The sequence below is a fragment of the Girardinichthys multiradiatus genome, chromosome 1, assembly GCF_021462225.1.
Source record: "Girardinichthys multiradiatus isolate DD_20200921_A chromosome 1, DD_fGirMul_XY1, whole genome shotgun sequence".
Lineage (NCBI taxonomy): Eukaryota > Metazoa > Chordata > Actinopteri > Cyprinodontiformes > Goodeidae > Girardinichthys > Girardinichthys multiradiatus.
Window position 1 is genome coordinate 16,679,276 of NC_061794.1, and position 14,214 is coordinate 16,693,489.

Consider the following 14,214-nt stretch of genomic DNA (forward strand, 5'->3'; position numbering starts at 1 on the left):
TCTTATTTGTTTCTTAACTTTTCAGACGGTGTCCACAGCATCTCAGCCCAGTGTGTTCTTCGTGTCCTCATCATCACAGAGGACATGCTGGGCAGCAGCGTCACTGTCCGCCTTCAGAACATGTCTCAGGAGCACTTCCTCTCACCCCTGCTGGGCAACTTCCTGGAGGGTGTGTCCGCAGTGCTCTCTGTGCCCGTCGAGGATGTTTTCATCTTCAACATCCAACCGGACTTGGACGCAGCACCAGGAAGCATCCTGAATGTCAGCTTCTCTGCTGCATTGCCGGGCGGCCATTTCTTCCCCTCTGAGGCTCTGGAGGAGCAGCTGTATTTGAACAGGCCCAGACTGACATCACTGACGCAGATGGAGGTTTGTTTACATGAAACAACACAGATATGCTCATGCATAGCCAAAAGACAGGTAACTGCCTTATTTAGTTCTGTCTCCTTCTTATACAAATTGAAATGCTATTGCGCAGCTCTGTTTGGATTTTATTCAAAACTAAATGAATATTTTTATTTTCAGCAGCATTTAGTCTCTGACTGGATCATGATTTGACCTAAATTATATATTTTTCTATATTACACTTGATAAAAAGAGATACGATACTGAAAAAGTATTACTAATCAGTGACATATATTTTATATGTTTATCTCCAGTATTGTAGTTAATTTAAATATCCAAATAAAAGGAGGAAATTATGTCCTTTTTAAAAAAAAAATGGACATTAATAATTTAAGGCCTAGTGAAATGTCATTGACTTGCTGTAATCAAAACAATAGTATGCATAAAGTAATAAATCCCATTTAACATGAAACCCAAGTTAATTTAAATAAATTAAAATATCTAGAAGTTATAGTATTTTAGTAATACAAGTCAAAAAGTGAAACTCTTAATAACACAGCATTATACATTAATTTGTTTATTTTTGTTAATTTTGATTATTGCCTTTTTTGAATGTTACATTACACCAATAAAAAGTATTTTCAATACAGACATGTTATGTTATGGCCTACACCATTATAGGGAAAACTGTTGATTTGACAGCTGTCCAGCAGACAGGCACTGTCTCAAAGAGGGTATGCCACAAAAGTACATTACTAAAGAAGCTTGCTAAGAGTGCAGAGTGCTGCATCCAAGCACATTAATGGAAAGTTGAATGGAAGGAAAACACGTGGCAGAAAATGGTAGCCAAGTACTGAATTGATAACCTTGGGAAGATAGCCTTGAAAGGATTTTAAACAAAGCCAAATAAAGAGCTTGTAGGTGATTCACAAGTCAGTGCTTCAAGAGTCACCATACACAGACATATCCAGGACATTGGCCACAACTGTGGTATTACGTGTCTTAAGCCATTCCTGCACCAGAAACAACTTGAAGATAATCTTACCTGGGCAAGGGAGAAAGAGGACTGGACTTTTGTTCAGTGGTCCAAAGTACTTTTAGAAGTGAAGGTGAAATTTTGCATTTCCTTTGGAAGTCAGGGTTCCAGAATATAATCCAGGTTTCTTGTGTTTTATCAAGTGAGCACAGCCATCTACAAGAAAACGTCAGAGCACTTTAGGCTTTCCTGTACTGACAAACTTGATAAAGATGCTCATTATGTTTTCCAGCAGGACTTGGCACCTGCCCATACATGCATAATACAAATATTTGCTTTAATAACCATTATTTGCTGAAATTGGCAGCAAATTGGTGCAGCCAATTTGCTGCCAACTGATGCAGTATTGTCAAGACAAATTAGGGAGAGACTCCAAATGCAATAATGCAGACGAGTTGAAGGCAACTGTTAAAGCAACCCGGGCTTCCTTAACCCCTCAGCAGAGCCACAGGCTGATCATATTGTCCTTCTCTGGCAAATTGAATTTTAGCTTGTCACTAGCTGTAGGCCACAATTATTAAAATGAACAGAAATAAATTAATAAATAAATCACTCAGTGTGTAGTGAATCTATATATTTAAGTTTTGTTTGTCAATGCACCTAAATCAAATAGTTTAGATTTCCCAGAGTTATAAGAGAGTGATCTCAGGAACATCTCACATGAACTGACAGTAATACAAGCCAGATGTTAATCACACAGCAGCCATATGGCTTCATGCAGGACTACACAAATATCACCACCATATGTTACCATGCATGAAATCCACATACCTGCACACAACACTGGGCATCAGTTATCTACACGTGTACACAGCCCTGAGCGTTCTGCTCACACAGACCTAAAACACACACACACAAACACACACACACACACACACACACAAACACACACACTGATATTTTAATGGATCTGAACATGTGAAGTCTCCATAGGATACATTTCTAAGAGGAAGCACAAAAATGCATAGCGAACAGTGTATGACAAACATTTTATAGGTATAGAGATAACACATAACATGCAAAAGAACTCTGATGTTAAAAATCTTTAGTTGAGTTTTTATTTGATTTAACAGCTTTAATGGGAAAAACTTGCACCAGTTTTAAGAAAGTAGCTGATCTTTCACAGCTTGATGACAGACTATTTAAAGGTGTCCTCATACTGTCAGATTTCTGGCATATTTATAACCTGTAGTAGACAAGCTGCTGGTCAAGCATTACTATACCACCAGCCAATCCCATCCATCATCATATCATAAATTTGTTTTTCTGAAGGATGAAAGAAAATGTATTAATTTTTGCAATTTTAACAATGAAAATCAGCAACGACAAATGACAAAATTAACAGAAACATTTGAAATGAAGGACCATGAACAGGATAAAAACTGTGGCAATCAAAAAAGTGGCAGTAATAATTCATCAATAAGAGATGCCGATTCATTCCATGCAAACAATGATTAGGAATTGTAAGGATTATTCACACTAAGAAGCCATATAAGACATTTTTGGTGTAATCAGATTCATCACAAAATTTATTTTGATGATAGAATAAAATGGATTTAATTGATGAAGTTTTAAAGGAATTAGAAATAGATGGAAGCTGGACGAGCACCTTAGATTCATAGACACGTTGCAACAAATCTGTAGAAAGGTTTTATATAACCTAAAGCAGCAGTTTCCAGCCGGAGTCCTCAAAGCCAGTGTCCTTCGTGTTTAGATCTGCAAATTTCGTCCGCATGTTATGAAACTCTACAGAGGCCCTGGACTAATTAATTCATCTGAAAAAATTATGGTGAACCAGGGAAACATCTAAAATATACAGCCCCTGAAGACTGTGGACACCAATGCCCTAATGGTTTACAGGTAATTGCTGTGGCCAGAATACAGAGGTACGTCTGTGTCACTAAGCCCCAAACATTTTGATGTGTGTAGCAGCACACAGTTTGTACAGATAATTGTTTCACTGTAACAAAATGAGGAGTGTCATTGGTCATAATGTTATGGCTCAAGAAAGCAGTAACCACACTGAAAGGTATGACGCTATCTGGCTGTTGGTGCTGATCATTTCATCCTTTGGCATTTTGGGACTTGTGTAGTTTGGACCTTTCGTACCAACCAAACATCAGTTCTTACTTGCCGGGGGAGTGTATTAAAGTGAATCAGAGTGAATTAAAGTAATTTTCTATATTCTACTGATGGTTTGCTGTAAAGAAATGTAGCAATGTGTGACTTTAATAAATAATATCTCCCAGTAGAGTTTGTGTTAAGTTATATTGGCTGGTTCAGGAGTCCTAACTTTAACATACTCAACTGGAAGAACCAAAATAAATGGATATAGAGTATGAACAATTTGTTTTTAGAAAGTAATGTGCAAGTACATTTTTTTATATGTGAGATTTTTTAAATTTTTATGACCATTTGTTTCCATAATTGAAAATACTTAACAACAAATAAAAATAAACTGATATGCATTGATTTATGTACATAGGTATGCAAATATTTGTTCATGTTTCTGAAAGGGAAGTAGGAGGAGCAAAAAGGTAACACCTGGGAATGAAGTGAGGGTATAAAATTGACCCGGAGCCTGTGGCTGCAGGTCATCTAAACTCAGCTCTCCGTTCAATGTAAATTGATGATACTTTGACAGTAATTTAGCAGTTTAGAGGTTTGACTTTTGCAACATCAAAACAAGAACATGTAGGTTTTATTTTAAGTAATTTATTACTCTAAATAAATATTAATGTAAAAGTGTGTTTCATTTTAGCACAACAATATAACTGTGACATTAAAATGATCATGCTGGTATGCAAAGCCTTAGCATGTTCTGCTTTAATGTTGTTACTGTTCCTTTTACTTTCAAGTTTTTTGTAATTGATTTAAGAAGATATAAAATAATTAAAACCTCCTGATAGTGATCAAATTTCCAAAATATTAAATTATTAAATAAAATTATAAATCCACCTATTTAGCTACTAAAGCAAATCCAAAAGCCCTGATACAGATTGCTTTGAGGTAAATATTAGGGTATCGATTATAATAACTCTAAGAAACAAGTTTAGTTTTTCCAGCTTTGCCATTAGAGTCCATTTACATTTGCACTGATACATCATATACATTTCACTGCCACTACTTACAGAAAGTACTGATGGGTATTTGAGGTATTGGTTGAAGGTATTGGTTTGTAATGGAACATGCTTTATTGTATTGATTCAAGAGTTTTAATTGTTCTATCACTATTTTTTATGACTCATTGGAATACCCATTAAAAGAGCCATTAAAGTTTCCATGTAACTCAGCTGATGTTCATGTAAAGCTGACCCAAGTATGAGCTAAATGCAGGCAACAGTAGGCAGGTTTTGGTCCTAAACAATAAGGCTTGAATTACAAAGTTAAGGTAAGAAATGAAAACTGGGAAGACAAAACATGAACTGTGCTCACCAAAATTAAGGCATAACCCTACTGATGCTAAATATCTACAGTTAAGTAGCTAACAGGAGGAATCTGACAAGTTTGCCTGAAAACCAGAAAGCAATGTACAGCAGAGGTGGGTGATTGGAGGTGGAGGGGAGATGGAAACCAGCAGAACTAAAGGAATTTCATGGTTGGTAACAAATAGAGTAAAATCACCAAAATGACTCAAAATACATTGAAAAGGAAAGTCAATCAGGAATTTCTCTATAAATATACAATTAACACAATAAGTAACATTTTAACATGTTCACAGGATGCATAATTTTTATACCACTTTGATACATTTACTATAGAGATAGATAATAGATAATAGAAGAGGTGAATCTAATACATTTTACAGTAAATGGTAATTTAACAGTTTCCCACTAGTTCTATCAGTCAAAAAAAATTGTAGGTATTCAGTAGGAGATTTTGATATGGGTGATATTTAGTATGTTTTGATAATTTTTGGCATTAGGATTAAATTAAACTGATTATCCGAGACACAAGTAAAGGAGGGAAACCCAGATATACCTCTCCCCAGTGACATCTTGTGGCTCATTCTGTGGGATTCCAAGGCGTTCCCATGCCAGATGGGATACATAGTCCCTCCAGCAAATTCTTGGTTTTCCTCGGGGGCTCCTTCAAGTTGGACGTGCCCGAAAAACCTCCAAAGGCAGGCGCCCAGGGGGCATCCTGATCAGGTGCCTAAAGCCCCTTAACTTACTCCTTTTGACGTGGAAAAGCATTAGTTTTACTTTGAGCTTGTTGTTTCGGTCATGATCCATAACTCATCAACATAGGTGAGGGTTGGAACGTAGATAGACTGGTAAATCAAGAGCCTTGCTTTTTGGCTCAGCTCTTTCTGCATCACAACGAACTGGAGCAGCACCCACATTAGTGCAGATGAAGCCCTAATACTTCTGTCCATCTCCTGTTCCATCCTAGTGTAAACGGTTTCTGCTTCACTGCGACTCTGTGTTGTGTGTTTTTCCTAAAGAAGATTAGGAGTTTTATGGTTGATCAGGCGAATTTATTTCCTGAGTAGAAATGTAAACCAGTGCAAATGGCGCATCACATGTTGCTCTCGTACAGCACACTACAACAGAGCATGGTGTTTTACATTAATATACAACCTGAAAGTACAGAAACTAGTGTAGGACACTTGCACAGTAAGTGTTTATTACACCCTGTAATAATGTAAGTTAATAAAAACAGGTTTCATGTATATTATGCTTATCTACACTCTGCTGTAAAATGAGACCTCTTGTGCGACTCTCATAGACTGGCAGTGATTACTATAACCAGCACTATATAGCTGACCACACAGAGAGAGAGGCGCTATTTCTCGATTACACTGACCCATAATACAAGTGGAATCACACAACATAAACCTTGTTACACTAGCATCACTCGTAAACAAGACACCAAAATACTTAAATTCCTCAGCTTGAGGCAGAAACAGATAGGGGGCAGTGCACCAAGCATGAAAACTGCAGCAAAAGTTTATACCCGGATTAAAATATTATACACTGATCACAGACTATTTAAAAAACAACTTTGATTTGTTAATTTCAACAAGTGGTGTTCTATTTCTGAGGCCAAAAATATGAGTATGGCCCAGGATGGTTGGAGCACCGGATTGGGATTATTCTCCACATATGCTTTTATCTTTCCTCTGTCCTCTTCTACTTCTCCAGGTTCTCCCATTCGATGATAACGTGTGTTTGCGAGAGCCCTGCCAGAACTACATGAAATGCATCTCAGTCCTGCGCTTCAATAGCTCTGCCCCCTTCATCTCTTCACCTTCCATCTTGTTTCGGCCGATCCATCCTATTGCTGGCTTGCGGTGCCGGTGCCCGGTGGGCTTCACGGGTGATTACTGTGAGACAGAGATCAACCTGTGCTACTCCAACCCCTGCCTGAATGGCGGAGTATGTGCCCGCCGGGAGGGAGGCTATACCTGCATCTGCCGTGAAGACTACACCGGTGAGTATGTTAGAGAGAGTGCAAATGTTGGCAATAGAAAGACTTGCAAGCACATTTTGATCTGTGGTAAATATATGATTCCAGAAACAGTTAGAACTCAAATATAAGAGATGTCAGACATTTCTTCTGAATTTGAAGCATTATTAATGAGAATGTCTTGGCTTTGATTGCTCCAGCAGGCTGAATATGGTATGCGGTCTTCTATTTTCCATGAGCTACAGAGTTTACATTAACTGGCTGATCTTCCCTGAGCACCTGCTACAATAAAACAGTGCTCTGGAGTCTATAAAGGAGGTGTGAACTTGGCTATAAACTGGTTCTTCATTAGGTAACAGCAGTTGTGAAAAACTGCTCAGTACATATAAACAGTTTAGGTCATCACAAACAGAACCACAAGTCCTTGTAACATACTGGTATGCAGATTTATGTTAAATTAGAAAACAAGGAAATAATTAATAAGTGATCATTTAAGCTTAGATGTGTTTGAATGGCACATATAGTTCCAGTGAGAAGTGTGCATTGACCATTGTGTGCATGTCATAATATATTTCAGCTTTTAATGATGCATTTGAATCATTCTTTTTTTAAGTGCCATGATTATATAACTTACAACTATACTGACTTCTAACAGCAAGAAAAATGCACTTATTGCCATCAACAAACCTATGATATAATTCTGGTTGGAAATTTGACCACAGAAATGATAGGACGTTTCACACATTTTTGAGAATAATACAATATCATCCAATTAAATTACAAACTAAATTTTTGTTCTGTTGGAAAACACAGTTGTGTCCAAGTTTCAACCATCTGACCCAAACTGGGCCCCTCAGATGAAAGGAAATAGGTTAGAAGAGCAACCCTGGAACCACCACGTTTAAGCCGATCGTTTATAAGATGCCAGAATACCAGTGTGACTGTTTACAGTGCAGTGACTACAAGGACATAGATCAAGAAAAAAGCTCCCTGCTTGAAAAAGAATAAATTCCCAGCTGTCTATGCAGACAAGGAAATGTCAACCTGGACCAAATTTGATGGTGTATTAAGACAAAGACTGAGCTATTTGGCAATGACACAAACAGTGTTTACAAGATCGGCTTCCACACATATGAACACACCGTCAACTGTGAAGCATGGGGATGGCAGCATCATGCCGAGCTCCTGTTTTGGTGCCGGCCGTATTGCTGCATTCCAAGAGCAGAGAGAATAATCAAGAAGAAGAGCAGTCCAATATCTACCCAGAATTATACCAGGATGTTAACAGCAGAATATGTGTGGTTTCTCTGCAACAAGCTAGAGGACATTTATCCAAATATTAACCAGCTGTCTGTATGTATTTAAGCCTGTATGAATGAGATTGGCTTTATGTGGATGAAAGAAAATCCATAATCAAACTTGCAATACATTTTTTTTTTATTTGTTTTTTTTAACATTAAAATATGTTTTTAGTCTACATGGGCAAATGAACAATCTAATGTGGTGATTAAATCAAAATCCAGGATACAATTGTTTAATTGTTTCTCAATATGCAAACCCGGACATAAATGTTTAAAAACTTTAAGGTATTTGAATGACCTAATTCGGCTTTTAAAATTAGACATGTTTGATACAAACACAAGTCATATATTAGAATGAATTAGTTCAAAAATACTGGAGATAGAAACAAACCGATGTTTGCTGCTACATTATTGATTTAAAGGTTGAAGGCAGGACAAAAGTAAAGAGCAGTTAGTGCATCTGACTGCTTTGTTGTATGTCTTTAACTGTGCCCTGGTAAAGTAAAGCTGACTGTCAGTGCTTCTTTGTTCTTGTCCCACACTGACTTCCCTTTTGATCGGCTCTGTTTTCTCTCTTTTGTCATATTGAGCCGAACAACATGAAAACACACACAATCAGCCTCATGGGAGAGATTCCTCCTCCCCAACTACCTGTTACTTTGTCTTTTACACACAGCCATTCACACTCAGACACACACACTCAGAGAGACAGTTGCTGTTTTTCAATTTGTCCCCTTCTTGCCTGCCATAACCCAGACATACAAGCTGTTCCATCTTTCTTACCCTGCCCAATACACCAAGCTCTTTTCAGACAGCATCCCTCTCATCTGTTTCTTTATATTGCCTTAGCCATTGACTTGACGTAAGTGAATAAAGATGCTTTGAATGTCAGGTTGAATGCGTTTCTATTTGAGTCAGGGGGATATTTCGCATTTCCTTTTGTTTCGTTTCAAAGGAGAGCTGGAGGAGTGAAGCTGCACTTTTCCTTCATGCGCTAGACGGTGCTTTCCAGCCTCCCGCTGAGACAGATGGAAAGGGATGAGTGGAGAGATAAGAAATGAGGAGAGCAGAAAGAGAAGTGTGATCACAAAGTGAAAGAGAAATTGAGCTACTCGAGAAAGCTTAAGAAGTGGAGAGAAATCTAAGAAGTAGAGGTGAATATGAGGGGGAAGAGGTAACAAAATCTTTATTAAGAAAAAATAGAAAGGTAATGGATAATTTATTTTAGATCACTGGATTTAGCAGAGAAAAAGTTGTTTACTGGGTAAGAAGTGCTTTCCAGACATTTAAGAAAGAGCACCAGACTCCAATCTGTTTAATCCATTTTTATTTATGTAGCGCCAATTTACCACAAATGTCATTTGAAGTTACAAGGCAAACAGGTCCACATTCATATCCTGCTGTGCAGAACTAAATTTAATTGAAATCAATCGAATTTGTTTCAATGCAGTTCAATAATACAGTGAGATCCTGAATCCATTATCTATGGTCCAGTTCAGATATAATTATAATACCATACAACCAGGTGACCATTTAATGTTAGTCAGTATCAAATTATGTATGTAAGAAAGCCCAGACGATTGTATCAAGATGTTTATTTTATCGTGTGGTGGCAGTGGAGAGGAACCTCTCAGTTTTACTGATTCAACAAGTAAAGAAAAGCATATGGTGCCCATAGCTATGAACCATGTCTACAAACCAACAAGACCAGTTCTGAAGTTTAGGAAGCTTAAAGCAGAAAAGGCTACATAGATAGATTTAACACATTACTTAATAAGTCCTTTCGCAAAATCGACACCCCCTTTTTGGGAATAAAAGATGCTACGATTTGAATGTGAGTCAATGCTTTCTGGGATGTTTGCTTCAATGAAAGATAAAATAGGCAAACAAATTTGTTTTATGATTTTTGGGTGCTCACGTATTATGGCCGAAAAGTAAAACAAAAATATGATTTTGCTGCTTTTTGCTGTTTGACAACCTGAAAAACTGAGAAATAAGGGAGTCAGTTTGGAAAGAGGGAGCTGAGTATTAGTTGTGGATGAACTGAGTGAGAATAATAAAGAGGTAAAGCTTGAGGGGGAAATGGATTTAGAGAGGTGAGAAAGAACAATGGAAATCAGACAGTTCTGGGCTGTTGTTGTTGTGCTCTTCCTGCGTAGGTGTAGGGAGTTGTAGTGTCTCGCCACCGCCCCAGGGCAAGTAGAGGGAAAAAAGAGGGATGACGAGGAATAGTCATTGACAAATTGATTCTTCAGTTCCTAGAAATCTCCAGACATCTACTAACTGTGTTTGCTCTATCCTTTCTGTTTTCAGTCCGACATGCCTTTACCTGGCCTCGTCTTATCATATCTTTGTGACTTTGATTTGGTTTTTCCCTTAAACTCTATGACTTGCTCTGAAAGGGAGGAGCTAAGCTGGCCTCAGGTTTTCAGCAAGACTGGAAACTTTGCCTTTCCATTGAGTGAGTTTTATATTTTTTTAATCTAAGAACAGAAGTCATCAGAGTCAGGTTTGATCTGCTAACAACTGTGTTGGTGATCTTTTGCAGCACTGAAGCTCTGAACAACACTTGTGGAAAACACCTGATGTGAAAAATAATCTCTTCAAAACATATCTAACTATCTTTTTTTCATTTGCCAGTCCTGGCTGTCAGGTACTGAGGAGATTAGACTAATGATGGCACAGGAACATGGAATAACTAGAACATTCAACTCCAAGTAAACAAAGTTAAATATAGAAAATAGAGAAATTACTCAAACTACACTAATCAATATACTGAACTCAGACAAATATATGTATGTATGTATGTATGTATGTATGTATGTATGTATGTATGTATGTATGTATGTATGTATGTAGGTAGTACATGTGTATATATATATATATATATATATATATATATATATATATATATATATATATATATATATATATCCACACACTCATTTAGCCATTTGAAAGGTTCAGCTTTCAAAAAGACTTAGCATGTTTAAGCTTTTCTGCTACAGACACAAAATGGACATCTAAAGCTTCTGCAAATTTCTTGTGACCTGGCATCTGCCTTCTTAAATAACTAATTTAAACTGGGAATGAAATAGCTGCAGTGGTGTTTTATGTTAGTAAGTCCAAATCACATAGGATGTCTGCTGCCCAAATAGCAAAGCTAGTTGAGAAGGTGGTGTCCAACCCTCAGTTTAGTCAAATGTATGTTCATGGCCATCAGACACACTTCTTGTACAATCAAAATGTGTTCTTCAAATATTTGAATGTAGAATTTTAGGGCTGATTTTGATGTTTGCAACTTATACCTTCATGTTTTATTAACATATTGCTATTTCTTTTAGGATGGTCATACACTGATGTGTTTTAACACAGTTTTTGGGTTGTTATTGGTGCACAATCCATGCACAACTTTCACGCTGGAGCTATTTGTCATCACCTTGGCATGAACTTTATTATCCTTGTTGAGTCTATTGTTGAGTCTTCAGCTTTGTGTTGTTTCTTCCCTTGAAGCCAAGTTTCAAAATGCTTGATATGCACTGGAGACAAAAAGTATTCTGAACAGGATGGGTGATGAGAAGTCCACCCTCTTCACTTTCACAAATCTCACACACATTTCCTGCATACAGAATCCTTGGTGAAAGTAAAACTGCTCATTCCATCGTTTTCTGTGTTGCCAATAAGTGGCAGCACATTTATTACAGATATATTCCCCTTAGAATGTTTTTTTTTTCTTGTTAAGAAAACAAAGAGTTCTTTTTAGTTTTTGAATTGTGCTCTGATGGTCCAGAAGACACATAAAACCCCATTGTGCCTTTTTGTGTTAGAGATGCTACCAAATGCTCTTTTCGTTTAGTTAGAAAAATGAATTTAAGAACTACTTATAGTTCTCTGGCTCCAAAATTTGAAGATTATTGTCGTTTAAACTATTCCTTCTATTACATCTCCGTTAACCAGTCCATGATTTGTGCTGTATTACCACAAAAAGTGTTAAACCTTCAGGTGGCCTTACAGGATGTCCTGTAAAAAAGGGAAGTTCACAAAGCATCATATATTGTCAAGTTTCTACATTTTATTAATAAGATGTTTGCCTTTGATTTTTGGAGAACTTATTGGCTTTTAGTGCCAAAGTCTGTCTTATCAAATCTTTTGTTGTATAATGTTAAATTATGAAAAACTAAAAAAAAAAAAGAATACTTTTATTTTATTATTATTTTATATGTAGCTTTAACTACCTGGAAAACAACTTGCATTATAACTAAAACGTAACATTCCAAACCTGTAGAGTTCACATTTTGAAACAAAAGCTACTTCTTCGACACAAACAAGATTTATTAGCTCTGAAAGCAGCCAGTGGTTTAAGGACGTTCCCAGCAGACAGTGAACCTTACAGGTAGAGATAAAGGCCGACAAAAGGGCGGATATGTGATTACAGTCACCATAATACAGGGAATAGGCCTCGTAGAGCTGAAAGATACAGAGGAAGATTCATGAGATGCGAGGGGAGAGTCAGAGAGACGGAAGCATGGATCCACGCTAAATTAGTTTGTGAAATGATAAACTAGTGAATGGTGAGAAAAGAGGACAGAGACAGAAATTAAATCTGTTGTTTCTGTAAAAGTAATTTGTATTTTACACTAAGGGTAGCAGAGGCACAGCAGAGGAGTTAGTAGCACAGAACAAGCTGGAGCAGAAAAGCGATAGGCAGAGATCAGATTAGTTTTGGGTGTGATAAAGTAGATATGCATGGTAGACTGAGAAATCTAATCCTACTGATAGGGAGGGGAGACAGATCCCACACAGAGGGAACATTAGCTGGATGAAGCTTGTGAACAAAAATGATTGATATAAGCAAATGTTACTTTTTAGTCAGAATTTGGGCTGGGTTTAAAAGTCAAGATAGGAAGCAATGTGGGAAGAAGAGACAGAAAAACAAAGAAGATGAACAACAAGTGACAGGAAACAGATTCAAATCAAAGATGTAAAATGCATTTTTTGTAGATTCCTCAAAATGAGACATTGCAAAATCAGGGTTGACATCTGAACTCTTTGTAACACATACACCTATTCTCTTCTATTTTACTTTAAATATAAAAAACCTGAATATTTTTGAACAGCTATTTTCATATCAAGCCTAAAACTATTCATACCCCTGGTAGATTTTGAAGCAAGAATATTTTCATTCGGCCAAATATTTAGTTGCTAGAAATGAGACAGGTACCTCACAAAAAATAAAACACAACTTAAGGAGTGTTAACGTTGAAAAAAAATAAATGTCTCTTTTGTTTTTATTTACATTTTATTATATATGGCATGTCTAAAATTATCACCAATAAAAAATCTTTACTGGCATTACAGCAATCAAAGCCGTCTTATAAAAGCTGACCAGATTTTCCACATTTTCACTGGTATCTTTGGTGATGAGCTCCAAGTCTCTGAGGCTGTAAAGCCTCCTTGCCATCACCCTAATCTTTTTCTCACTGCAAACATTTGCCATGAGATTCAACTCAGAACCTTGGCTGGGCCAGTCCAGAATGTGAATATAATCTTTCCTCACTTAGGAGGTTAATGTTGGTAAAACGAAAAGATTTCTTTAAACCTCTACCTGCTAGGCACATAAATAATTTTGGGCCTAACTGTAGGTGAGTAGAATTACAATGGTCATGATTTGAACCAAAGTTTTAGTTTCTAAATTAAAATTTTTATTTTAGCTATAAAAAACTATGGATATTTGTACATCAGTACATTTGGATTACTAGGGAAGGTCTTTCGGTCGCCCATTTCATGACCTAGAAGTGTATATAATGAGAAAAAAATGAATGAATGAATGAATGAATACCTGCTGAGAGTACCAACATTGTTCAACACATTGTTTTTTTATCTGTTTTGTTCTGACATTGTATTTAAATACATAACTTAGTTTTTTTTAACTATAACCATCACTGTTCTTATCACTCTTTGGTTTGCCCTTTGTCATCCATGGCAGGAACCGTTTGGGTTCTGGGGGTTGTCAGGGTCAAATTCTGGCTCAGACAAGTAACCCCTTGTCCTTTTCAAACCATGTTGTATTCTTTGTCTGACTTGTATTCCTGGTGGGAAAAGTCCTCCAGACAGAATGGC

The 14,214-nt window shown here is 36.9% G+C and overlaps 1 protein-coding gene across 2 annotated transcripts in view; it reads left to right on the top strand.

Annotated features, from left to right (window-relative positions):
* The window catches only part of celsr3 (cadherin, EGF LAG seven-pass G-type receptor 3), a 148,055-nt gene that overhangs the window by 33,928 nt on the left and 99,913 nt on the right, over nucleotides 1–14,214 (top strand). For both annotated transcript variants that reach the window (XM_047368701.1, XM_047368709.1), the window contains exons 2-3: nucleotides 26–369; nucleotides 6,529–6,817. In XM_047368701.1, the coding sequence (XP_047224657.1) occupies nucleotides 26–369; nucleotides 6,529–6,817 (633 nt within the window). The remainder of the gene's footprint in view (nucleotides 1–25; nucleotides 370–6,528; nucleotides 6,818–14,214) is intronic.